Source organism: Phragmites australis, chromosome 15, assembly GCF_958298935.1.
Source record: "Phragmites australis chromosome 15, lpPhrAust1.1, whole genome shotgun sequence".
Lineage (NCBI taxonomy): Eukaryota > Viridiplantae > Streptophyta > Magnoliopsida > Poales > Poaceae > Phragmites > Phragmites australis.
This window is the reverse complement of record NC_084935.1, coordinates 26,364,958-26,389,636: the sequence shown is the minus strand read 5'-3', so window position 1 is coordinate 26,389,636 and position 24,679 is coordinate 26,364,958. Positions and strand designations below refer to the sequence as shown.

The 24,679-nt window shown below is 45.7% G+C and overlaps 1 protein-coding gene across 3 annotated transcripts; it reads left to right on the top strand.

Moving 5' to 3' along the window:
• Window positions 1-377: 377 nt before the first annotated feature.
• LOC133892761 (transcription factor UNE12-like) lies at window positions 378-3,798 on the top strand. 3 transcript variants are annotated; one of them, XM_062333708.1, is made up of 7 exons: window positions 378-672; window positions 790-888; window positions 1,011-1,115; window positions 1,737-1,802; window positions 2,197-2,262; window positions 2,365-2,439; window positions 2,853-3,798. In XM_062333708.1, exons 1-7 carry the CDS (start codon window positions 499-501, stop codon window positions 3,114-3,116), a joined length of 849 nt encoding a protein of 282 aa, XP_062189692.1. In that variant the 5' UTR covers window positions 378-498; the 3' UTR covers window positions 3,117-3,798. The 3 variants fall into 3 exon arrangements, with proteins under 3 accessions (XP_062189692.1, XP_062189691.1, XP_062189693.1); XM_062333707.1 differs by having other exon boundaries at window positions 379-672; window positions 996-1,115; XM_062333709.1 differs by having other exon boundaries at window positions 382-672; window positions 996-1,115; window positions 2,886-3,798.
• The last annotated feature ends 20,881 nt before the right edge of the window (window positions 3,799-24,679 follow it).

Below are 24,679 nucleotides of genomic sequence, written 5' to 3'. Positions count from 1 at the left end.
TATCTTGAAAAATACTTTCATAATATTATATTTTTATTAGATATTATAATTATATTCTAATAGAAAATAATAGTCAAAGTTGAACATCAAAGATCGTGAAAAATAAAAAATAATGAGTATTTATGACCGGATGGAGCATTAGTGTTTATCACGGTGCAATGAATCAATTATTGAGAGATCAAGAAAAGGTGATCTCAAAAACGAAGTGGAAAGAGCAAGAAAAGGGCGTACATGCCGGGCCGGCATAATTGTCTGTTCTACCTCTGGAGCAGCTGGGCCCAAGGAAAGGCCCACGGCCCAAAAAAGCCCTCGCACCTCTCTCCCCCCCTTTCTCTCTCTCTCCTCCGCTCCCCCTCCCCCGGCGTCTACTAAAGAAACGCCAAACGGAGCCTCCCCTTTGCTGCGACATCCCGAGCAAACCGACCGCACTCGTCTCTTGTCGCGAGCCACCCGAAGCTTCGGCCCCTGACGCGCGGGCGCCCTTCCCCGTCGCCGGGCATGGCTGGGCAGCAGCCACCGCCCGGCGGCGCCGAGGACGACTTCCTCGAGCACTTCTTCGCCTTCCCCGCCGCGGCCTCCGGCGCCGGCGCCGGCGTCCACGGGGACCAGCCGTTCCCGCTCGCCCTCAGCCTCGACGCCGCCGCCGAGGCATCCGCCGGCGGCTCCAGGCCGGTGAGCTCCCCGCGCCGCGCGAGTGGCCTCAGTTGCCCCTGTTAGGCTGTTACCCTGCACCCGTCGAAGTGGCGGTGCTTGTGAGTGCTGATTTGAGGGGATGGGTGTTCTTTGCAGGACCGGGACTCCGTGCAGCTCGCCGGCCTCTTCCCTCCGATGTTCTCCGGGGCCGGCGGCGTGCAGCAGACGCACCTCCGCGCCGCGCCGCCTCCCCAGGTCCCAGCCCCAGCAGAGCAATCTTTGCGTCCGAAGTGAAAGATATATATTTTTTTCTTGGGGGTTTCGAGTCTACTACTGATTCGTGATTGTTTATTAACACGCAGATGTTCCACGCGCAGCCGAAGCCAGGCGAGGGAGCCATGGCGCCGCAGCCTCCCGCGCCGCGGCCGAAGGTGCGGGCGCGGCGGGGGCAGGCGACAGATCCCCACAGTATCGCTGAGAGGGTAATAACTGGAAAGTTCACCTTGCAAATAAAATTGTTGCAATTTAGGCTGCTCTTTCATCTGCTCGATGCATACATCTGCGGAATTCGTGGTTGCTGTAGTGGGCAGTGGCCATGAGAATTTGAGCGCTGCTTTCTGTTAGTAAGTAGCTTGCTCGTGAGTTTCGCTCAGGTTTAAGCTAGATTAGCGGATGTTGACGTGCAAGTAATTGGAAGTTTCAAGAAATAGTTTGCTTTGTTATCTGGCTGTTGGGTGGCTGTTGTGGTGGAGGCATATGGCGTGCTGTTTAAGCATCATGAGCTGATCACTATAACCATAATGATGTTGCATTGTATTGGAAGTCACCACCTTTTGGCAGTTGCATCAAACTAGAACCTTGTTTTGTAGTGAATTTGCTATGATTACCACAGAGGTATCTAATGATTGTGGTCTGAAGGTGTATATCTCCTGTAACTTCAGGAATACATTACAAATAGCTGTTTAAATGGAACCCCTCACCTCTTGTGTTTTATATGCGTTAACCTCCACACTATTTAGCTGAATTTTCTGTTCTCTTGAAGATTTTCTCAATCCTTTGAGGTGCTTTAGTATTTTGTTAAACCTTTATCTGTTCTAATGCAGCTTAGAAGAGAGAGAATAGCAGAAAGGATGAGGGCCCTGCAAGAATTGGTCCCCAACACAAACAAGGTAATAATTCATGCAATATTTCCAAATGTCGTTATATGCACTCTAGGACTTGCGTGTTTGACATGCCCATCATGGAATTTTCAGCAGGTGGTCCAGGCTTATGATGACCTGACAGTAGAATTTACCATTGTGCGTCTAGTTCTTTCGTCTAATGAACATGACTCTGTGTAGAGCTGATGAATATTTGTGTCCCTCATAAGTAAATAACTATGCTCGCGTATAGTATTATTCATGTACTTGAAATAAGATGAATAACTACCCTTTTGGTTGAACCCAATAGTTATGTGATTATTATGAACTTGAAGTGATCCCATAACAACTGGATTTAGAGCTTCATCCTGTGAATCCAAAAAAATTGAACAGTACGCTTGATTTATTACTTCAAACTGTGCAGACAGATAAAGCAGCCATGCTAGATGAGATCCTTGATTATGTGAAGTTTCTTAGGCTTCAAGTAAAGGTATGTTTTTTTAATTGTAGAGTTGTCTATTACATCATAAGGCACAATGAACATCTAATGTGGTTTACCTATTTAATACGGATCATTGTTCTGCAATGTCAGGTTTTGAGTATGAGCAGACTGGGTGGTGCTGGTGCAGTTGCGCAGCTGGTTGCTGATATTCCACTCTCAGTTAAGGTTAACCCTCTGAACAATATAGAGTTTTGCAATAGTATCTCATGTTGAATTTATTTTGACTAAGATGGTTGGGTTAATTGGCACAGATTATTCACACCTCTTGCTTATATAAAACATAACCAAGATATAATTATTCACATTTAGGTTAGTTCATTATTTGCATGTGTGCACTCTTGTTTTTTCTTTTGTTCAGCAACAACGATACCTTTCTTGTTTGTCACTGAAGAATACTCCATATTTACTAATGAGTTGACTAGTTGTAGCTATATTTTCTACATGTATCAAGGAAATGCCCATCTCGTTTTATTGGTGAAACATATGCAGCTAGGCCTGCTTTCATTGTAGGCTGACCTTTCTTCAGCAGCCAATCTTGAAAATAGATGTTTGTAAATTTTATACTCACTATCTCACAGCATGGATGCACTGAATCTTGCTTGAACGAGCAGGGTGAGGCAAGTGACAGTGGGAGCACAGAACACATATGGGAAAAGTGGTCAACCAATGGTACAGAAAAGCAGGTAGCGAAGCTGATGGAAGAAGACATCGGAGCAGCGATGCAATTCCTCCAATCCAAAGCGCTGTGCATGATGCCAATTTCACTTGCAATGGCAATCTATGACACACAACTTCCACAGGAGGGTCACTCACTGAAGCCTGAACCCAATACATCTTCATAGTATAGTAACAGTAACTTTAGCGTTCATTTCACCCCTAAAATTATTAGACGTTGACATATCCAAAATGTAAGATATACCGGGCATTTCGATGTGCCAACAGTGAAGTAGGGAAGGACCTAAAAGATCATCTCCTCTCGAAGTAGTACCAATGGTATATGATGTCGCCTCCCCTTTCCTTATTTTGTTCAAAGCGGCTTTGATTGCAAGGATATGGTAAGCAATATTCTGCTCATGCTCCTATATCTTTCAATGCACCTATGAGTGCAAGTGATGGGTAGAGCTACCAAAGAGTCTGGCCTGCTCTCATGCTGTTTCCTTTTGGGTCTGTAGTGCACTAGCCATACACTTTGTGGTAGGGCCGGTCACCCTTTTGGTAGTGGATGTTTGGACTAATGAAAAGAGGCTGATGTATGTCTGAAGTCTGAACAAATGGCTGACAAAATTTGAAAGAATGTTGAGATGGAAGATGATGTTGATGGCGAATGGTGATGCAATATCTTGTCTATTTTTCCATAGTGGGAATGAAGGTTTCAGTCAATGGAGTCCGAGCATGCGATGATCCGCTTGCTAGTGGGAGATTTTCTGTCTACAGGTCACAATCTTGATAAGAACTGCCTCTTAAAGTTTGTCTTTTTTGTACTACTGGTTCATTCATGAAGCTATATATATTCCCCTAGGCTGACTTAACATGTGTTCAGGATTCATACTGCCATCGTAGAGTGTGGGTAACAGCTGTTGCCGCACTATTCATTGCCCTCGATGGCAGCGGTCTCCTTTCAAGTTGTGGTCATGAGTTTGCCAATCTCAGTGTCACCAGTCATGGACATTTAACTTACTGTTATTGACTTACTGTTGGCAGCTAGTTCTTCAAACTTCAAAGGTGGTGTTCATAACTGGTATAGACTTGAAGTAACTTGCCTGGACAATTCTTTGGCACAATTATCTGTACTAGTTGGATTACCATTGTTACATATGCTGCCGGTTATGAGATAATGTTTTCCATGGAATGAAAATACTGGTGTCCTCTCTGTGCCTTGCAAGAATATTATTTGCCGTTGCAAGCTTCGTTTGAATTTTGTTGGAGAAAGATGACACTGATCCGGTTCCAGCTAGTGCGGTTGGTTGTTGGTCCAAATGTTTAGTTCATCTTTGTTCTCCCTGTTGCTATTGTGTTGGCATCTTTTGCCATCCGTTAAATTTGCAATTTCTCTTGGCATGCATGTTCCACATGATAACAATATAAGGACATGTAAAATGTGTTAGCCATAGCCTCGTCGGCCTTTGGCAAAAGGTATCCGTCCCTGTCATATGTGGATCCCATAACGAAGTCCCAAAAGGTGTTTGGCCTCGTTGATCAGAAACAAAGATTTCAAGCCTCGCCGATCATGGAAAAGAAAATCCACAGCCTCGTCGGTCAGAGAGAAAGAGAATCCTACTTGGTGGAGGAGAGAACAAAGAGAGAGATCGTCTCTTTGCAATGAGAGTGTCACTTAGGTTTAAGAGGATAGTTGGTGGAGGAGAGAACAAAGAGAGAGACCGTTTCTTTACGATGAGAGTGTCTTAGAGGTTTATGTTGGTTTTGATCTCCTCTGTCAGGCTAACAAACTACCTGGATGAGTCCTTAGGGGGTCGGTGGACCTACACGTGCGCCATGATCAGTGGTGACTCCATCTAATTGGTTTTGGCCCCGATCACCTAGCGCTATATAAAGAAGGGTCAGCCAGCGGTAGGGCTGGAAATAAAGCTCGGGGCTCGTGAGCCAGCTCGGGCTCGCTGAAGCTCGGCTCGGCTCGGTTCGGCTCGATGGGCAAGCGAGCCGAGCCCGAGCCACCTCTTCAGCTCGGTGGCCAAATGAGCCGAGCCCGAGCTGGCTCGTGAGCTGGCTCGTGGCTCGGTCGCTGCCCAGTGCCCACTCAAATCCTAGTAGGTCAGTGAGCCTCCCCGACCCATGTGCATGCTATGGCATGCACCAGATGGGCTTCGGCTCGACGACGGCTCGATCCGCCCCAGGGCTCCGAGCGCCCCCACGCTGGCCGCACGCCGTAGGCCTTGCTCTGGTCGTGCCCGCCAATCGAGGCCGACCCAAAGGAGCTTGCCTTCTCACGCTGGTGATGTAGGTGTTGCCGGTCGGCTGATTGCTCATTGGAATCACTGCCGACGATGATGCTGACGAGCTCTCCGATGGAGTTTGCCGCAGTCTGGAGAGGAGGAGGGAGGCAGGCGAGGCAAGAAAGGAGGAAGGAAACGACAGGAAAGGGAGGGGATCTCTCTGTTAGTAGCTCGCGAGCCAACCGAGCTGGCTCGAGCCAGAACCGAGCCCGAGCCGAGCCTGTATTCCAGCTCGCTTTTTCTATCGAGCCGAGCCTGGTTCGGCTCGCCCACGAGCGAGCTCGCACGAGCCGAGCCGAGCCGAGCCGAGCTCGGCTCGGCTCGTTTCCACCCCTAGCCAGCGGACATTAATTCTGTGAGGCTCGTGCAAACTCTAATATTCCCGATTAAAATGTTAGCGCCTGTGGTGGCCGAAGGCCGTCACCACCACTAGTGTGTCACCGGCGACTACACCAACGGATCTGGTGGCTTCCTCTACACCTTCAGCTCGTCTTCGTTGAAGTACAGAACCCTATCATGGCTCTACCCCGATCCTTCAAGACAATTCACTAATGGCTTCGCCTAATCAAGGTTAGACTAATTTAATTATGTAATTCCGCTGCTAATTGATGGTGCTTAGTGATTAGGTTAATCTTGATCACCTAGATTAGGTGAGTTAGTCTAATAATGTGGCATTACAGCCAAATTAAACTAACCGAACCCCTAATTGAAGCCATTATTGCGGATATATCTTTCCTATTCGCAAACAATCTGAATCACTTGATAAGTTTAAAATATTTAAAGCTGAAGTAGAAAAATAGCATAATTTAAAAAATAAGGTAGTGAGGTCAGACCGAGGAGAAGAGTACTACGGCAGACATGCTATGTATGGGCAAATTCCTTGTCCTTTTGCATTGTACATTCACAAAAATGGTATAGTTGCGCAATACTCAATGTTTGGTGAATCTCAGCAAAATGGAGTAGCCGAATGGCGAAACTATACTCTTATGGATATGGTACGAAGTATGATTAGTAACTCCAGTTTGCCAGATAATTTATGGATGGAGGCATTAAAGACATCCGCTCACGTACTAAATCGGGTCCCCAGTAAATCAATATCTAAGACACCTTATTAATTATAGACGGAGAGAATACCAAGCTTAAGATACTTACGAGTGCGGGGCTGTCCAGCTGAAGCAAAAGTCTTCAACCCACGTATTGGGAAATTGGATCCTAAGATAGTTAATTGCCATTTTATTGGGTACCCAGAATGATTAAAGGGGTATAGCTCCAAACAATCCCTTACTGCATCTTCTACAATGCAATCTGAATTTGTGGCATGCTATGAGGCCACTGGCAGGCTGTACGGCTTAAGAATTTTATCCCAGGGCTAAGAGTGATTGACAGCATAACAAAACTGCTCAAGATATACCGTGATAAGAAAGCTGCAATATTCTTTTTCAGTAATTAACGACAAGTCAAGTGGTGCGGCCAAACATATTGACTTAAAGTATCATGTTATGAAAGATAAAATTCAGGATCAGACTATTGAGGTCGAGCATATAAGTACAAAGTCTATGCTTGTCGACCCACTAACAAAAGGCTTACCACCCAATGTATTTAAAAAACATGTTATCGACATGGGTTTAACTGATAGCCTATGATTCTGGGATAATTACTATAAAGATCGCTGTTTCATGATCCTAGATATAAAGGACCATTAGAGAGAAACCAACTCCCAAAGTATAAGCTTTATCGATATTTACTAGAATTGTATACTATATATTATGAGGTCTAGTGGCATCTTGATAGCTGTTGTGGCCGCATTATCTTGGTGTGTTGTTTTGTTGAGTATGGATTAATGATGATTGATCGTTTGGTCAAGTGGGAGAATATTGGTTATGATCTCCTTGGTCAGGCTAACGAACTACCTGGCCGAGTGCTTAGGGGGTCGGTGGACCCATGCGTGCGCCATGATTGGTGGTGACTCCACCTAATTGGTTTCTGTCGCGTACCAATTCCGTAATCATGTATCATGAGCATCATGCTTATTTGTTGGCAGAGCTTCGTGAATTGCAATGGCTTAAAAAGGAATGCCTTCCTAGTGAAGTGGTTCTGGAGGTGTGGGGTACTATTTTTTTGTTGATTTTCTCTTTTCGCTTTTATGAAGGAGAAATTTTCACTAATTAATTCTCAATATTAAAAAACCAAGTAGCCCTCTTGGCAGCGCTATAAGCATATGATGAGTGTTTGTTATTTTAAATGACAGTTTAACTTTTGTTTAGAGTTATGAAAATACTCGACGTTAGATCTTTCGTCTAGTTTAAGTTGTGCATAGGTATGGCAAGTGAATCCATTTAAAATGGGTTCATCTTGTTTATAATCGCTATGCGTGTAAAATATTTCGCAGCTGAAAATGGTTGTCTCATTAACGTGTGGGACCCGCTTGGCCGGCCCCACACCTCACCCCTCTCCTTTTCTTTCAGCAGCAGCAGCACCTCACCCCTCTCCCTCTCTCTCAAGCCGAGCAGCACAAGGGAGTTGCTGCTCTCCTCTTCCCTCAAGCATTCCCCTCCACTCTCCACCCAAAACCCCACCTCAAGAGGCAAAAGAAAGGTATGCATATGTTACCCTTGCACTCCCCACCTCTCTAGCTCTCCATCCATCCAAGATTTTTGTGCATGCATGAAGATTTGGAGGTTTTGCAAATCATTTTCGTCACCCCTCTCTTTTCTTAAATTTCAGCACTTTGGTCTTTCTTCTCCAGGCCATTTCCTCCGATTCTTCCCCAACCGACGGTCACCAACCTTTGCCAGAACGTGGGGTAAGTCTCCTAGGATCTTATGGTAGAAATGCATATTTTAAGTTCGGTTTTGGATGAGTTTGGGAGCTGCAATCGAGAAATGGCGAAGCACCAGTGTTCTTGAGGTTAAAGAGCTAGTATGAGATGTTTGGATGAGCAAGGGATAGTGTTCGTGCTTGTGGAGTGAGTAAATTAGGTCTAGAATTTTTTGCTTTAGTGCCCTTACATGCTTATGTGGGTTATATTTCAACATGCAAGATGAATCGGTTGACAAATCGATGCAAACACATGTTTTGTAGGAACCCGAACGTTCCAGGGAATCCTAGTTAAAACTACTTGAGAACCCCTACTCGGAAGTTCCGAGTTAAACCAAGCAAAGCCAAACCGAGAGCCCTACTCGGAGCCACACCTGGAGGTTTTGACCATCCGAAAGTTTCAGCCTTAGCCCAGAAGTTCCGAATTAATCTGAGTTACCTTTAACCGAGAGCCCTTGCCTCGAAGATAGTCCGGATGATCCGGCCTCACCCGAAAGTTCCGACCGTGACCCGTAACTTCTGAGTCTATCAAAAGTTGCAACCCGAGGACCCCTGTCCAGAGACCCGGAAGTTCAGAAACCCCGTAAGTTCTAAGTTCAACCCGGAACTTCCAGCTTCCAGTTAGAAGTTCCGATGTTGTTTAGACCATAGACTTCGTCATTCGTTTGCGTATCTTTGTACTTTTAGCTTGTTGTTTTGCTACATCCTAAATTGTCATGCATCATGTAGCATACATATTTGCACCTCATTAATGCTCAACACATTGCATGTGCTCTTCATTAGAGATCGAAGGACCGGAGCATGACGTGGGTGTCCTCGAGGGTGATCAAGACTTTATGGGTGTTAATTGGGAAGCTGAGCAACAAGACAAGCATCTAAGCATACTCCACCTATTACTTTGGATCATGTGATGTTAATATAATAATTATGCTTATGTATGTTTGCATGTTAGCGAGTCAATGTCGGTTTGTGGGTAGATCCTAACATTGCATTGCCCTACCTTGACTTTGTTTATCCCTTGATCCATTGTAACCTGGGTGGCTCTCATGTATTTGTCAAACGTAAAATGAATGTGATGTGCTTAGCAAGCTTAGGTCATCGATAGAAGTTGATCGGTGGTTGGGCCATCATCCGCGAGCTTAGGGGTTATTATTGTTCACAAGGATAATAGTGATATTGGGTTGTATGAGTGTGAGGATGAGACGAGATATGAGCGATGTTAGGGGTAGGTCGGGAAAGGAGTCCCAAATGCCATAGAACGTTTGTATCGATTAAGCATCGTCCATTGTTACAGTTAGCTCTAGCACTTTATGTACTTACCATACGTCGAGATAATGGTAAGATAAGCATAATACCTTCTGTAGCTGTGGCCTTTTAGCTATTAGCCTATGGTGTTATAGAGGTATCTAGTTTGCTCAAGGAATAGTTCTAGCTACCTCCGCACCTTTAGACGTATCTAGGGTGCTCCAGGAGTAACCCTAGTGGACCTCTGCACCTATAGGTGCATATTCAAACGGTCGGGGTTCAATTGAAAAAGGTTGTCACGAGTACCCCTTGTGCGTACTTTAGCAGGTAGCACAAATCGAATGGTCCTTGTGTCATGTGGGCAAAGAGATACCCCTACAGGTGTAAGATCAATTTGAATTGCCACACTCTCAGTCATGAGCATACTTCTGTCCATTTATAACAGTCGTAGAGTTTTGATATTGGGATGATGTTATGGTGTGTTAGGAGATGGTCTTGGATGTTGATGGCGAGTCCTTATGGTTAATGTTACATTTATGATATGTTAGGATTTCTAGATAGGAAGGTACGGTCGGTTAAGTGTAGATGCTCACACTATTGAGTCAAATTCTGCTTTTGCAATTAAAAATCATTTAACCTTAAGGCTGATTCCTTACTACGCATCCTCAAATGCATCCTCCTTGGTGTCGGGTTATTTATATCCTTTATGGATTAAATCTTGCAAGTACCTTCATACTCACGTAACTTATTTGTTTTTCAGGTGAGGAAGAAATAGTTTTTTGCTACTTCACGTCCGCCGATGTTGGCGATGGTAGAAGTAGTTTCATCGACTCGTGTGTCACTATTTTGGGTGGCGCATTAGGGCATATGGCGTTGCCTATCTTTTATTGTTATGTAACTTAATTCCGCTGTATAGTAACTCTAACCAACTAGGAGTTGAAATAGTTTTAGTCCTAGTGTTCGTTTATGTAAACCTTGGTGAAAATTTGTAATCACTTAAAGACTTGTAATCTAATTTCATTACTCACTTTTTATTATGCTTGTTGTGATGACATATGTTGGAAAGGGGTGTGTTTTGATCTTGGGCACAAAACATATGGCAGGACTACCGGGATGGTATTCTGATTAATCATTGCAGTCGTGATTGTGTAAATGATCGACTTAATTATTAATTATAATACTATTTGGACGGTTCTCTACAATTTCAGTCCCGATCACCTAGCGCTATATAAAGAAGGGTCAGTCGGTGGCCACATAGATTAATTCTGTGAGGCTCGTGCAAACCCTAATATTCCCGTTCTAAAGGTTAGCTCTCGTGGTGACCGAAGGTCGACACTGCCGCTGGTGTGTTGTTGGTGACTACACTAACGGATCTGCCAGCTTCCTCTACACCTTCGGCTCGTCTTTATCGAAGTACAGAACCCTGTCACGGCTTTACCCTAATCCATCAAGACAATTTGCTAATGGCTTCGCCTAATCAAGGTTAGACTAAGTTAATTATGCAATTTCACTACTAATTGATTGTGCTTAGTGATTAGGTTAATATCGATCACCTAGTTTAGGTGAGTCGGTCTAATAATTTAAGGGGACCGAATACAGATAACTTGTGAGGTACCTGAAAGATCTTATACGGTTATTTGGCGATATGTAATAGACAATCCAAAGCATGTACTGTCTCTTAAGTTATCTCTAAACTTGCATGGAAACCGAGAGAACCTATAAAACAACACTATTGTATATAGGCTTATTCTTTGGTTGGAAAATTCAGGATTTGCCACCCTTATGGGGTGGGTGGTAAAATTTTTACCACCCTAACCCATGTGTCAGTGACTAAGGTAATCTCACGTGTCAGTGACTCGGGAGAAGGGACACTTTTTTACGGTGACAAAAAATTAAATGGTCCTTCTTTGGTTATCTTACCTAACATGTTCTCTTTTGTTGAACGAAAATGTTGCACAAGCAGTTTGTGCATTATTAGGTCCTTAGGGCATGTTCTCTTGTCAGCCACAAAAGTTATGGTTTGCTACAATTGTAGACATGAAGCCAACACCAATCAGCCATACTTGCCTCACTTTGGTATAACAAAGTGTAGCGTCAAATTAAAACGCATGTCTCATTTACGGCTTCATAATGCCTAGTGTTGCCTAACATGGCTTAGCTTCCAACATAAAAAGGCCCGAAGGTCCTGGTCTATGTGCTCACTGAACGATACTTCTTCTGAACATCAATGTTTACAAAACACACGTTATCAAAAGTTTTTGTAGTGCGCTCCATATTTTTGTGCAACTTCAGCTGGCAGGGGATCGACTGCATTTAGAATCGAAGCATAATATTTAATTTTGAGAAGCGGAGGCACAAGAAGCCTTTAAAATCGAGGTCATCTCCAGACCTGCCTTGATAGGCTTGTCGGGCTAGCTCAGCACAAGCCTAGCTAGGCATAACCCGTCAGGCCCAATTAGGTTAATAGACCATGTCATGCTGGTCCGTATGCCGGAGGTGTGACGCACGGTATGTCCCGTGAGTAATTGTGCTGGCCCGGCGGGGCCTAACGGGCATGGCAGAGCACAACGCACGGTCGGCCCGACAGAACGACAGTGCACAACGCACGATCGGCCCGACGGCACGACGGTGCATAGTCGGCCCCGTAGGACATCTGAAAATAGGAAAATAAAAAATAATAGCTATTAAATTTACAAAATTATTTTTTATAGAAAATAGATAAAAATGAGTTTTATTGATTGCTTATCTCGTTAAAAACCTTCTTATTAGAAAGAAAAAAGAGTATAACCTATACTTTGAAAATTAAATGATTTCATTAGAAACTCTAGATTTTTTTTTCTTGCAACATGTCATATGTTTTCTCAAGTATCTCGTTCCATTCGTAGACTTAACACATAATACATGACTTCATATATTAAACATAGCAAATCTTATACTCTAAAGATCTTTTTAAAATGTTGCTATATTGATGACCTGCATGCGAGTTCTCGACGTCTTGATCTATGAATGAAAATATGGAATTGATTTGTTGAAGTGGCTACTAGCTAGCAAGTAAAAAAAGAGTTTGGGATCACTGGGAGTTTGGGATGGTGGCTATTTATAGGTCAGTATGAGAGGTGGGTGGTGAATCGCTTTCGAAAAAATAAAGAAAAACATAAAAAAAAATAGGGTACAAAATTAATTTAAAAAAAGCTTTATTGATAGATTGTCTTATTAAAATTCTTTCTAGAAAAGGGAAAAAAATAGTACAACCTAGCTTAGAAAATTGAAAATTACACGTTCTTATCAACATCTAGATACAATTTTTTGAATGTATTTTCAAGCTGATTGTTCTCTACAATATATTGCATTCGCGCTTCATCTTGTTCTCAGTTTTTTACTATGGTGAGTATTTTCATCATCTCACTTGTGAGACTTGTTCTTCTCTCTTCGATTATCTTTCTAGGAAGACTGAAGGCAACATTCGAAGAAATTGTAGATACAGGGACCATTAATAAATCTTGCGCTAACAGTAAAATCATAGGATAATTCATCTTCTGCTTATGCCCCCATTACAGTATGTTAAAATTTTCTTATTCATGGCTAATAGCATCATTGTTGATGAAGGTTGTTAGCTCCCCTCCAGATGCTGAAATTCTGACGCTCGTAGATGATCGTGATAAAGAGTTTGAACTTCTTGATGAAGAACCCCCACAAAATATTTCCCCCCATATTGTCATCTTTTTACTTGTTGTGGGTGTTAGTGGAGATTGTTGTAGGCGAACTCTGCCATAATTTGTTTCATATTACTATAAACATCAAATAACTTAGAATAAATATTAGTATAATAAGTAGAATGATCATGGACAAGAGCATCACCTAGAATTGTGAGAACCCTATGAAAACCTTCTATTTTAGCTCTAGGATCTAAAATAAAGGCAAAGGCATAAAACAAAGGAATTTCTTTCTAATATTTTAAAATTTAGATTTCATAGGAACTACATAATTTCTTAGAAGATTGTCATTTTCATAGTTGTTTAAATAAGTAGAAATTTCAATAATATTATGCAATATTAAACAATATATTGGATAATAAACTCCTGATAAACTCACAGTTGAATCATAAGACAAATCAAGAAACTTTAGTATCCTTTCAACAACATACCAATAAGCTTTTGTGAGTAAAGTTTGACCTTATGCTGATGATAGTATGTATAAATAAACACATCAAATATGCTCTTATATGGTAGAATATTTTTTAGCATAAAAAAGTAGAGTTCCATCTTACCGACATGTCCACAACAAACTTGCATGGATGCACATCTATTTCAACATAGTACTGCTTATATACTGCAATTCATTAGTTAGAGGAGTTCAAAAAATTATTGTAGTACAAAAATCATCTAGGTATTACGCGAACCTCTTTAAACCGGATTTTACTATAAGATTAATAATATGACGAACACAACATTGATGTAACAAGAAAGATTATATTAAACAATGGAGTAAAAATATCTATTACTCTAGAGTTTGCACCAGCATTATCTAAAATGATAGAAAATATTTTATTTGTGAGCCCAAAGTCTTCAACTACCTGCGTTATTTTTCAGTAATATTTTCACTGGTATGCACATTATTAATCAACTGAAAACCTATTATTTTGTTTTCTAGTTTTCAATCATTATTAACAAAATGAGCAACCACACTAAGATAATCCTCTCTAGAATAAGTAAACAACCTTATCGTAGAAGAATAGTAAAGCAACTACAACAATCAAATTTGATATAATGCTAAGAAAGAAAACATGCTAGCTACAACTAAGAAGAGAATTGTGGAACATAAGTTTGCAAGAAAGTAAATGCTCAAAGTAAATGCGGAAAAGTAAAGAGATAGGCAAGAAGACACTGAATTTTTTCCCAAAGCATGAAAGAGTTGGAACTCACTTCTAATTCTCGTTGGAGCATCTACTAAGGATATTACTCTCCCTTGAGTCACCAAGACTAAAGTGCTCCCTAGTGATATCCCACTTCTCTATCTCTGGATTAGCGGCTTCAAACTAAGCACAAAGCGTCTTCTTGGGGCTCCTACAAGAACTCCAAGAGCTCACCATGACACCTTCAATCATCAAGACCGGCTAGGTATTGCCAACCACCAAGAGTAACAAGTCAATAGCTTCACTTGACCCAAATCAAACTTAGACTACAGTTAGATGCACACTTACTACTCTCCTTGCACTAATGATGTTTTTAATATTCAATTAAGAACTTTGCAAATCACTCTAGTTGACTCCCTTGCCTCTTGATCACACACTAAGTGTTTTAGCTCCTTTGCACTGCAAAGTTGTCTCCATGAGATGAAATGAGGGGGTATTTATAGGCTAGAGATCTAAAACTAGTTGTTGCCTAACCACCCATATTTTCCATGAATGCTAGATGATCCGACATGCACAAGCTCCAAACACCGGACCATTCGGTGTGAATATTCCACCCAGGACTAGCCATTACTGCATAAAATCCTCCAGTGAAGCCTTCGATACATACGCCTCTAAGTGTATAAGATAATCTTCCATTAAACCGAAGGAAATCCCTCTAGACTTTACTCCGACGATGCCTTTGATGTGTAGGCCGGACCATCCGGCATGTATAAATCCGTCTTCCAGTGAACACAAAGAATTCCTCTAGACTTTACTCCGGCCACGCCTCGATATATGCACCGAACCATCCGTCATGTTCAACTTGAAATCCCTCTTCTAAAAAACACTCTGGTGAAGCCAACTTCTATTTGCTCAACCATCCGACATGTATAAGCTCCTTAGTGTCGGACCATCCAGCGTGTAGAGTTTTTCTAGAACTTATCAAATTCAAACTTCTTTAAGTCCTAACTTCTTTTTAACTCATTTATGGGCTTCTCTGAGCTATCTAGTGCTAGAAGTTCACAAGGGTGCAACCAACCAAATCTAGACTCAACTAGGTCAAGCTCATACCCTTAGCCCATCTTTATAGTATAGTCAAAGAACAAAGAAAGATAGCCTATACTACTCTAAGTGTCTTTTATTTCCTTGTGACACTTAGAACTAGAAGGTCGTAAATCTTGATGTTCGTATCCTTTGATCGCTCAACCATTCAACTAATGGACCAAGATTACCCAACAACATTGTGAACTAATCTTTTAATTGTCCTTCAAAACAAACTTGTTAGTCACAATAATATTGTTGTCATTAATCACCGAAACACTTACCACTTTTCTAGGGGTCTAAATGCTACACCAATGACGAATAGAGCCGTCGAGGTTGTACTGTAGCACCGTATGCTTCATGGCTGTTCTACTCTTTCACTTGCAAGTTGCGATGTGCCTCTTCAAGTGTCCCGTTCCACTTGAGGACTTCGCAGATAATTCATGTTTGCAAAAATTACACCTAGCATACCAGATACTTACCCTGTCTTCCTCTTTGTAGATCCTTTCAAAGTCTTACCAAACTTCAAAAATAGCGGCTCTTGATCTTTTAGAGCCGATGCTTGCTGACATATGTGCATTTGTAGAGCATAACGATGGAGGCGTTGCTGCATGTGAACCAGTTGGAGGTTCATTATTAGGTTCTTCTTCACCTGCAGTACTACTATTAAAGGGGTCGTAGTCCCTTGAGAGTCCTTGAAGAAAAAAATTATGATCAATAGATGTATTATCATGATCATGATCACCGACATCCATGATCAATGTCTAATAGCACTAAAAATATTCAAATATTCAGAGTTATAAATAATCAAATAATAAAACAAGAATAGAAGAAACAAGAAAAACATCGATGCAGAAAATCACCAAGATTTCTTTAAGACAGAAGGATGACGGTATTAAAATTTCTCAGATTTTTTATAACAATTCAAACTAATTTTGCTAAATTACAGTAAATTCTTAAGAACTTTGAGACAACAATGAGAGGAGGAAACAATAGAGCAAAAGTTGTTGCTAGTGTGGAATGAGAGGGTAGGATGATACTATATTTATAGGTGAAAATGGTGGTTTTTGCAAAAAAAAAACTGAATTTTTTAAAGCCCAAACGGTCACAAAATGGTTAGAAATTTTAAAATAATAGGTTAACAGGTTAAACGAGTCGAGCACAGTCCATTCAACCCATTAACCTGCGCATGCCCCTGCGTGCCAACCCGTGCCCAACCGGGCCAGCCCTAGACGCCAACGACTCTAAGCTGGGCTGGCAGCCGATCGTGCCTCACTGGGCCACTGTCGTGCTAGGCTGGTCGTGAAAAGCTGGGTCAGTTGTGCCTCATTGGGATGCTGACGTGCCAGGCCAGACCATGCCCATCCGTGTTGTGCCCATACCAGCCCGACTCAGCCGAGCCATATCATGCTGGCACGACGTGCCGCGATCTCACCCCAAACACGAACCATCTTCATGTTTCATGTCTGAATCATGCCTATAGTGACGAGCCTTGGGCCGGTTAGCCAGCTTTAGTCATCTCCATGATAGGCACGAAGCTTTCCAAAGATTACGGTGACTGTGTCGTAGGCAGACAAGGTGGTAGCAATGTCAATGGTTTCCCACATCTTAGGTCCAAGCGGAGCATTATATATGGAGGAGTACAATTTCACAAGAATCTAGCTGCCAAGATAGCAAAGGAACATACTGCTAGAGTTTCCCCTGTCAGAAAACAGCAAGATGCAGAAGCATCAACTCTAGAATGCAAACCATTAAAAAAACAAAATAAAGGCAGGAGCACTGCCGATTCAATTATGATGGAGCGAAAAACATAAGCGCTCCAAGTGAAGGTAGCTCAGCACCAGTACATAATAATCCATCAGTGTGTTGCAATGACTCCTGAAGGTCATAAATACAGTTCGGCAGACTAGCTAATATGAATTGTGGAAGGTAATGATACCTTGCAAGAAGCCATCAATTCTGCTGTCAAGCATTCGTTTATAGACGGTGGATCATGCCTCGCAACATATCAAAATATCTATAATAGCCCAAAATAAAACTCAGTGTTAAAATGACTTAAGAAATATCTACAATAGCCCTAGAACTTTTCCTTGGTCTATGCATTTTTGGATTTTTCCACATATTGGAAAGGGATTCAACAATTCCCTTGAGCATGATAATAATTAATGTGCCAAAACGGTAAATCATAAAATCACAAAAATTGTGCCAGAAGTTTGAATAGAGTTTAAATTAACTTTGAATTTTCAATATAAAATCAATACGAAAATCATCAGAAAATCCCTAACTCCATTCTGGGCCGAGCCCATCTCCCTTTCCACCCTCTTCTCAGCCCGATGCGGCCCGTGGTAAAGTGATAACTGATAAGATCGACTGTTAGGCTAAAACATAACATCCAATGGTTACAGTCTAATTATAATTAGAGTCGACATCTAATGAATGAATATATATGTTTTTCTTTTTTATAGCCACCGTAGTGGGAGGATCATCTCCTTTTATTATTAAATAGATCTCTGACTCTAGAGCATGGTACTACCCCAATAATTGTCTCAGAGCAGATTCTGTCTTCTGGGCTTCTGCCCTTTCATTTTCCAATACTCTGAAATTGAGATCACTTTGATTGCACTCATACTGTGTAACCACGTATGGATGCAAAGAAAGTGGATAATTTCCGTCCGTACAACCAACTGGTCGTTGGTGTTCATCTTGGACTTCTCTAGCTTGGATGGCACGGAGGATTGGAGGACAGCTCACCAAGCTAATAAGCCAAAGAAAACGACATGCATCAACATGGTTTCACGCAATCACGCTTCGCCGCGCATTAATTAATTATATTCTTGTACTGCCTCAGGTTATAAATACATATTATTTTATAAAAAACGTTTTAAAAAAGATTTGATTCAACTTTTAAAATTTTGACTAACAATAACTTTTGAAATATTTAACTTCAAAACCTTCCAATTGTATAGGTAGATTTATCTTGAAAAAACTTTTATAATATCATAAATTTTATAAATATAATTTAACAGAAAATAGTAATCAAAATTATACATAAAAACTCATGTATTATTCAAAACGACGTATATTTATGAGACGCTAGGCAACCGATATGGTGTCTGTCCTAGTCCTGCCATAAGTAGCTACAGGGAAAAGAAGCCTTGTGTCGCCAATTCTCCTTGACTCACGACAGCCGCACCTCCCTGTTGCCCACTCGATATTGGTGAGCCCTCTGATGAGTCACTTTCCCTATTTCCCCTTTTCCTCGGTGTCCAGTGAGCTCTTCTCGCCTCTCTAAGGCCTCCCCGCCATCTTTTCGCCGAATCCGCGCAAGTCACCCGTTGCACTTACCGGTTTCATCAAGCAGTTTTCTTCACTCCCCCGCTGCTAATGCCGCCCACCAGATGTCCTTCGCCACCCACGACCAGCAGCGTCCCCACCACCTTGTCTTTTTGCCTACCTCTCGCCGTCACCACCGACCGGCCAACGCCCATGGACCTCCCTGTAGCCACCCAAACTCGAACCCTGACCCACCTCGAACACTAACCCTGATCCCTAATTCACCGACGAGCCCGTATACGGTGGCCGGAGACGGTGAGGAAGGGAGTGGCCGAACGTCGTGACATATAATATTGCCGGTCCGCCCGCATGTCTCTCCTCTCACGCACATGGTTTATGTTGTATCTGTATGTTATCCACTGGCTGACTAGGTGCTCCCTTTGTGCATTAACTTCAGTTTGTCGGCCCTATCAAAAGAAAAACTTTTGTTTGTCAGCTGGGCGAATTGGTGGTGCCACGGCCGACGATATTCGCGGCCGGATTAGGAAGAAGGAGGCGCGAGCGACGCAATCGACGGCCATGGCCACAACAACCAGAAAGTGGCATGCGCCAGTTGAGGACAGCGCGCGTGACGCTGCTTCTTGCAGCAGGTGCGCAGTGGAGCAGCGCTGGATGGTGGCCGGACTGTGAGGAGGATAAACTCAACGCAAATCGTATTGATCACGGAGAGGTACATATATAGGCTATATCCTTCCATATCCACACAACCGATTTATAGAAGCAGGATCGGGGGATAAGGAAGGAGAGCCGTGAAAGGAGGACTAGCCAAATATAGTCTAACACCCCCCCCCCCCCCCCCCGCAGTCACAACGTCGAGCTAGCGGACGTTGAGACTGGAACGAGACTCGGTGAAGACCGGTGAAGGAAGTCCCTTGGTGAAGATGTCAGCGTATTGAGACGTCGTGGGCACGTGGAGGACACGAATAGCACCGACGACGACCTTTTCACAGACGAAGTGGAGATCAATCTCAACATGCTCTGTCCGTTGATGTTGCACGGGATTGGATGAAAGGTAGACCGCACTGACATTGTCGCAATACACCAGAGTGGCCTTGGACGGAGGGGAGTGGAGCTCATGGAGTAGTTGGCAGAGCCAGGTGGCCTCGGCGACGGCATTGGCGACGGCGCGGTACTCGGCCTCGGCACTGGAGCGGGAGACCGTGTTCTGGCATTTGGAGGACCAGGACACCAAGTTGTCGCCAAGGAAGATGGCATAACCGGAAGTGGACTTCCGGGTGACGGGATAGCCTGCCCAGTCTGCATCAGAATATACGACGAGGTCGTCTTTGGCAGAGCGCTGGATGTGGAGGCCCAAGTCCAAAGTACCTCGAATATAGCGCAGAATCCGTTTGAGCGCACTGAGATGGGGCTCACGAGGGTCATGCATGTGAAGGCAGACTTGCTGTACAGCATAAGAGATGTCGGGACGAGTGAAGGTGAGGTACTGTAGTGCACCAGCGAGACTGCGAAAATCTGTCGGGTTGGCGACCGGGGCGCCCTCAATGCTAGATAGCTTGGCACTGAGATGGGGCTCACGAGGGTCATGCATGTGAAGGCAGACTTGCAGTTAGTCATGCCTGAACGTTCCAGGATGCCGATGCAATACTGTCGTTGACTTAGCAGGAGACCGGAGGAGTGCCGAGATACACTGATGCCGAGGAAGTGATGGAGAGCCCCAAGATCCGTCATCGGAAACTCAGACTGAAGTGCTGAAATGATCCACTGAAGAAGCCTGCTAGAGGATGCAGTCAGTACGATGTCATCAACATAGAGTAAGAGGTATACAGTGTTGGTGCTGCGGCGGAGAATGAAAAGGGAGTTGTCCGATTGAGCCTCAGTGAATCCAAGGGACAACAGGAAGGAGGCAAGCCTGCTGTGCCAGGCTCGGGGTGCCTGCTTGAGACCATACAAGGACTTGTTGAGGTGGCACACCATGTCGGGGCGAGAGGAGTCAGCAAAACCAGGTGGTTGAATGCAGTACACTGTCTCCTGTAGAGTGCCATGTAGGAAGGCGTTCTTGACATCAAGTTGATGGACCGGCCAATCACGGGACACTGCCAAACTCAGAACAGTGTGAACGGTGGCAGGCTTCACAACAGGACTAAATGTCTCGTTGTAATCAATACCAGGACATTGTGTGAAGCCGCGCAGAGCCCAGCAAGCCTTGTAGCGATCGAGAGTATCATCAGAGCGAAACTTGTGCTTGAAGATCCACTTGCTTGTGACCACATTGGCACAGGCGGGACGCGGAACGAGATCCCACGTGCGGTTGGCGAGAAGGGCATTGAACTCGTCTTCCATGGCGGTCCTCCAGTTTGGATCGGCCAGAGCGGCCCGGTAAGTCCGTGGAACAGGCGAGAGAGGAGTGGCATGAAGATTCAGCTGAGTGACACTCTTGCAGATGCCTGATTTTCCACGAGTTGTCATGGCGTGCTCGTTGATGACCGGAGAGGCACCGAGCTGAGGAGGCGGGGCGGGCGCGCCAGGTAGGCGAGCTGAGCGCAGGCGCGTCGGCACAACTGCATGTGGGGGTAGTGCTGGGCCGCGAGGTGATGACCGAGGCAGCCCAGGACTGCCACTGGAGAGGGCAGGCATTGACGAGGGCCCAGGCGGATGGGCGGCTGGCGACGAGAAGATCGGGGGCAGGCCCGGAGTGGAGGTGGCCTCGGTGGGCGGTGGCCTATGGAAAGCCGGCCCAGCAGATGGGGGCTCCTGGGGCAAGGCCTCCTGTGGCCTGGACGGGGAAGCCGGCATCTGCCTTCGGGATGCGCCGATGGGTGCCTGCATGGGTGCCGAAAAATCTTCCAAAAATTTGAGATCAGTAGCACTGGGAGTGTTGGTGGTGATCTCGGCAAAGGGAAACGACTGCTCATCAAACACAACATGCCTCGAAATAATAACCCTGTTAGACACGGGGTCGAAACACCGGTACCCTTTATGGTGTAGGGGGTAGCCAAGAAACACACACATCGTAGAGCGGGGCGCGAGTTTATGTGGGGTGGTAGCAGAGAGGTTGGGATAACATTTGCAGCCAAAAACACAGAGGTGTGCGTAAGTGGGGTGGACTCCATATAGGGCAAAAAAGGGTGTGTGGTGAGCGAGGGTTTTAATGGGGTGTCTATTGATGAGATAAGTAGTGGTGTGGAGAGCCTCAACCCAAAAGGAACTAGGAAGACTGGCCTGAAACAGTAAGGAGCGGATTATGTTGTTAAGGGAACGGAGGATGCGCTCGGCTTTACCGTTTTGGAGGGAGGTGTAGGGGCATGACATCCGTAGGTGGACACCATTGGTGAGAAAAAAGGTGTGGGTGGCAGAATTATCAAATTCGCGATCGTTGTCACATTGGACACTGCGGATGGTGGTGGAAAATTGAGTTTTAACATAGGCAAAGAAATGAGACAAAGTGGAAAAAGTGTCTGATTTTAAGCGAAGCGGGAAGGTCCAAACAAAGTGAGAGCAATCATCTAAGATGACAAGGTAATATTTGAAGCCAGACACGCTAACGACAGGAAAGGTCCACAAGTCACAATGAATTAATTCAAAATTGGCCAGATCCCGATCGGAGGAGCTAGCAAAAGGGAGACAGGCATGGCGACCAAGCTGGCATGCGTGGCAAACTCCGGTGAGACCACCTTTGGACATAGGCACGACTGGGGCGAGGCGAGCGAGTGCATCGTGGTCGAGGTGACCAAGACGTTGGTGCCAGATGATGTTGGTGGTGCTGGTGGCGAGAGTAGTCGCGGACGGAGGTGAAGGCAAGGCATGGTGGAGGGGGTAGAGGGGACCGGAGCTATTGAATCTGGCGGTCATGGTCCTGGTGCGAAGATCCTTCACAGAGAAACCAAAGGGGTCAAATTCAACCGTACACCAATTGCCTATGACAAAACGTCGAACAGAAATCAAATTCTTAATGATGTGAGGGGAACAAAGGATGTCTCGAAGAGCAAATGAACGGTTTTGATGCTGAATATGGGAGTGCCCTATGAATGATATGGGAATAGTGGAGCCATTACCAACGACAATGTGCGAGGGAGATTGAGAGTTGGGAGGGTGGGTAGAGGAGAGGGTACCGGTGTCGAAGGTCATATGTGCAGTGGCACCAGTATCCATATACCATTCATGTGCAGCAGGTTGAGGCAATGTCGTGGTGTTGAAGGAGCTGGCGAGAGAGGCTTGATCCCACTGTGATGGAGAACCACTAAACCAGCCCAGCTGCTGTGGAGGCCCAGCCGTCGTCGGGGCCTGTGGGTGCTGCGCCTGGGCTGGGAGGCCCATGTCGCCCGGCACTGGATAGTAGCCCACCAGGGGTTGCTGCTGCTGTGGCTGGAGGCCCACGGGAGGCAGGCCGCCAGGCGGGTTGGCGAGAGTTGCTCCAGCGAAGGGGATAGGGGCCACTGGGCGTGGACCGAGGAGGCCACGACCCAATGGGCCCGGCCACATGTGAATCGTGCCGGCCCAAGGATTTTGAGGGGATGGCCATGCCTAGGCCTGGCTGCCGGTGCTGCCGCCTCCGGCGGAGACCTGCTTAGTGTGGTTGCCGTTGCTGCTGCCACGACGACAACGGTTGCGGGAGGTGCTATTGCCGCCCCGATGCCCTGCACCGTAGCCGGTGGAGTGTGCCGGGATGGAGCCGCCAGAGAGCTTGGAGCTGCTACCACCGCTGCTGCCAGTGCCAGCGAGGAAGACAGAGGAGGTGTTGGAGGAGCGCGGTGTGGCGTAGAGTTCTTCCAGGTGGAGTTGGGACCGCACCTCGGCGAATGACGGGAAAGGTAGTTGCATGGGAATTATGGTTTTCAGGTGACTGAATTTTTTGCACAAACCGTTGAGGAGGGTGAGGACGAGGGTGCGGTCGGCGACGGGCTCACCAAGATCACCGAGTGTGTCAGCCATGGCCTTCAGTTTGCGGCAGTAGTCGGCGACGGGAAGGTCGCCCTGATGGAAGGTGTGAAACTCCGCCGTTAGGTTGAGGGCGCGGTGCTCGCGGTTGCCGAGGAACTGATGTTCGAGGCTCTTCCAGACGTGACGAGTCGTGGTGTGCTGCGCGAGGACCTCTTGGAGAAGATCGGCGGAGATAGTGCCGTAAAGCCATCCGAGGATGACGAAGTCCATCTGAACCCAGCTGGCGCGATCAGGGTGGCAGTCGTCGGAGAGGACGTGGTCCGTCAAGGCATACTTGCCGAGGGCCACGAGAAGAAGGCCGCACCATCGAGTGTAGTTGGCGGCTGTGACGTCGAGCGTCATGGGCACGAGGGCCTTGACGTTGAGGACGCCGACCGCCTGGGCATGGAGAGCAGCCAGGGCGTCGTCGTCGAGGGGAGGAGTGGCCGAGTGAGGTGTGCCGCCTGCAGGCGCAAGAGGTGGCGTCCCGGCGTCGTGGCCGGTATAGAGCCTGCAGCCGGGTAGCGACGGCGGGGTCGGCTAATGGGAGGGAGGCGACGGACCGTCCGGGGTGAAGCGCATGGAGGCGAAGAGCGTCGCAAGATCGATCGGCATGGGCGGCACGGCGACAGTCGTGGGGACGGTGGTCGGCGCAGGGAGAGGGGTCGTGCCAGTAAGGCCGGTGTCCGAAGCCGGGGGGCAGCAGCGAGGCAAGGATGGTGGAGAGGGCCTCACGCGTAGCGTCAGAGGCCTTTGCCGCTGCGGACTCGGCGACGGCATCCGTTGATGTTGGATCGATCTGCATGCCGGCAGGAGGCGCAACGCTGCACGGACGGCGTCCGCGACGGCGTTGGCAGCCGTGTCGAGGGCGGCTGCATGAGGAGAGAGAGGTGTAGAGGAGGCAGACGACATGGCGTCGGTCGGCTGGAACAGAGCGGCGCGGAGGGGAGAGGCTGCGCCAGCTAGGGAGCGGAAGCGGGGGATCGGAAGCCTGATACCATGTTAGGAGGATAAACTCAACGCAAATCGTATTGATCACGAAGAGGTACATATATAGGCTATATCCTTCCATATCCACACAATCGATTTATACAACCGATTTATAGAAGCAGGATCGGAGGATAAGGAAAGAGAACCGTGAAAGAAGGACTAGCCAAATATAGTCTAACACGGACGGCGGGCGAGCGAGACGTACGGTGGTGGTCAGCTGGAGCCATGACTGACTCCTGCAGAGAAAAAGAGTGACAAC

Coding starts and splice junctions, on each gene's coding strand:
- LOC133892761 (XM_062333707.1), top strand. CDS start 499: ATGGCTGGGCAGCAGCCACCGCCCGGCGGCGCCGAGGACGACTTCCTC. Junction 673..789: donor CCGCCGGCGGCTCCAGGCCG/GTGAGCTCCCCG, acceptor TGTTCTTTGCAG/GACCGGGACTCCGTGCAGCT. Junction 2,440..2,852: donor ATATTCCACTCTCAGTTAAG/GTTAACCCTCTG, acceptor ACTATCTCACAG/CATGGATGCACTGAATCTTG.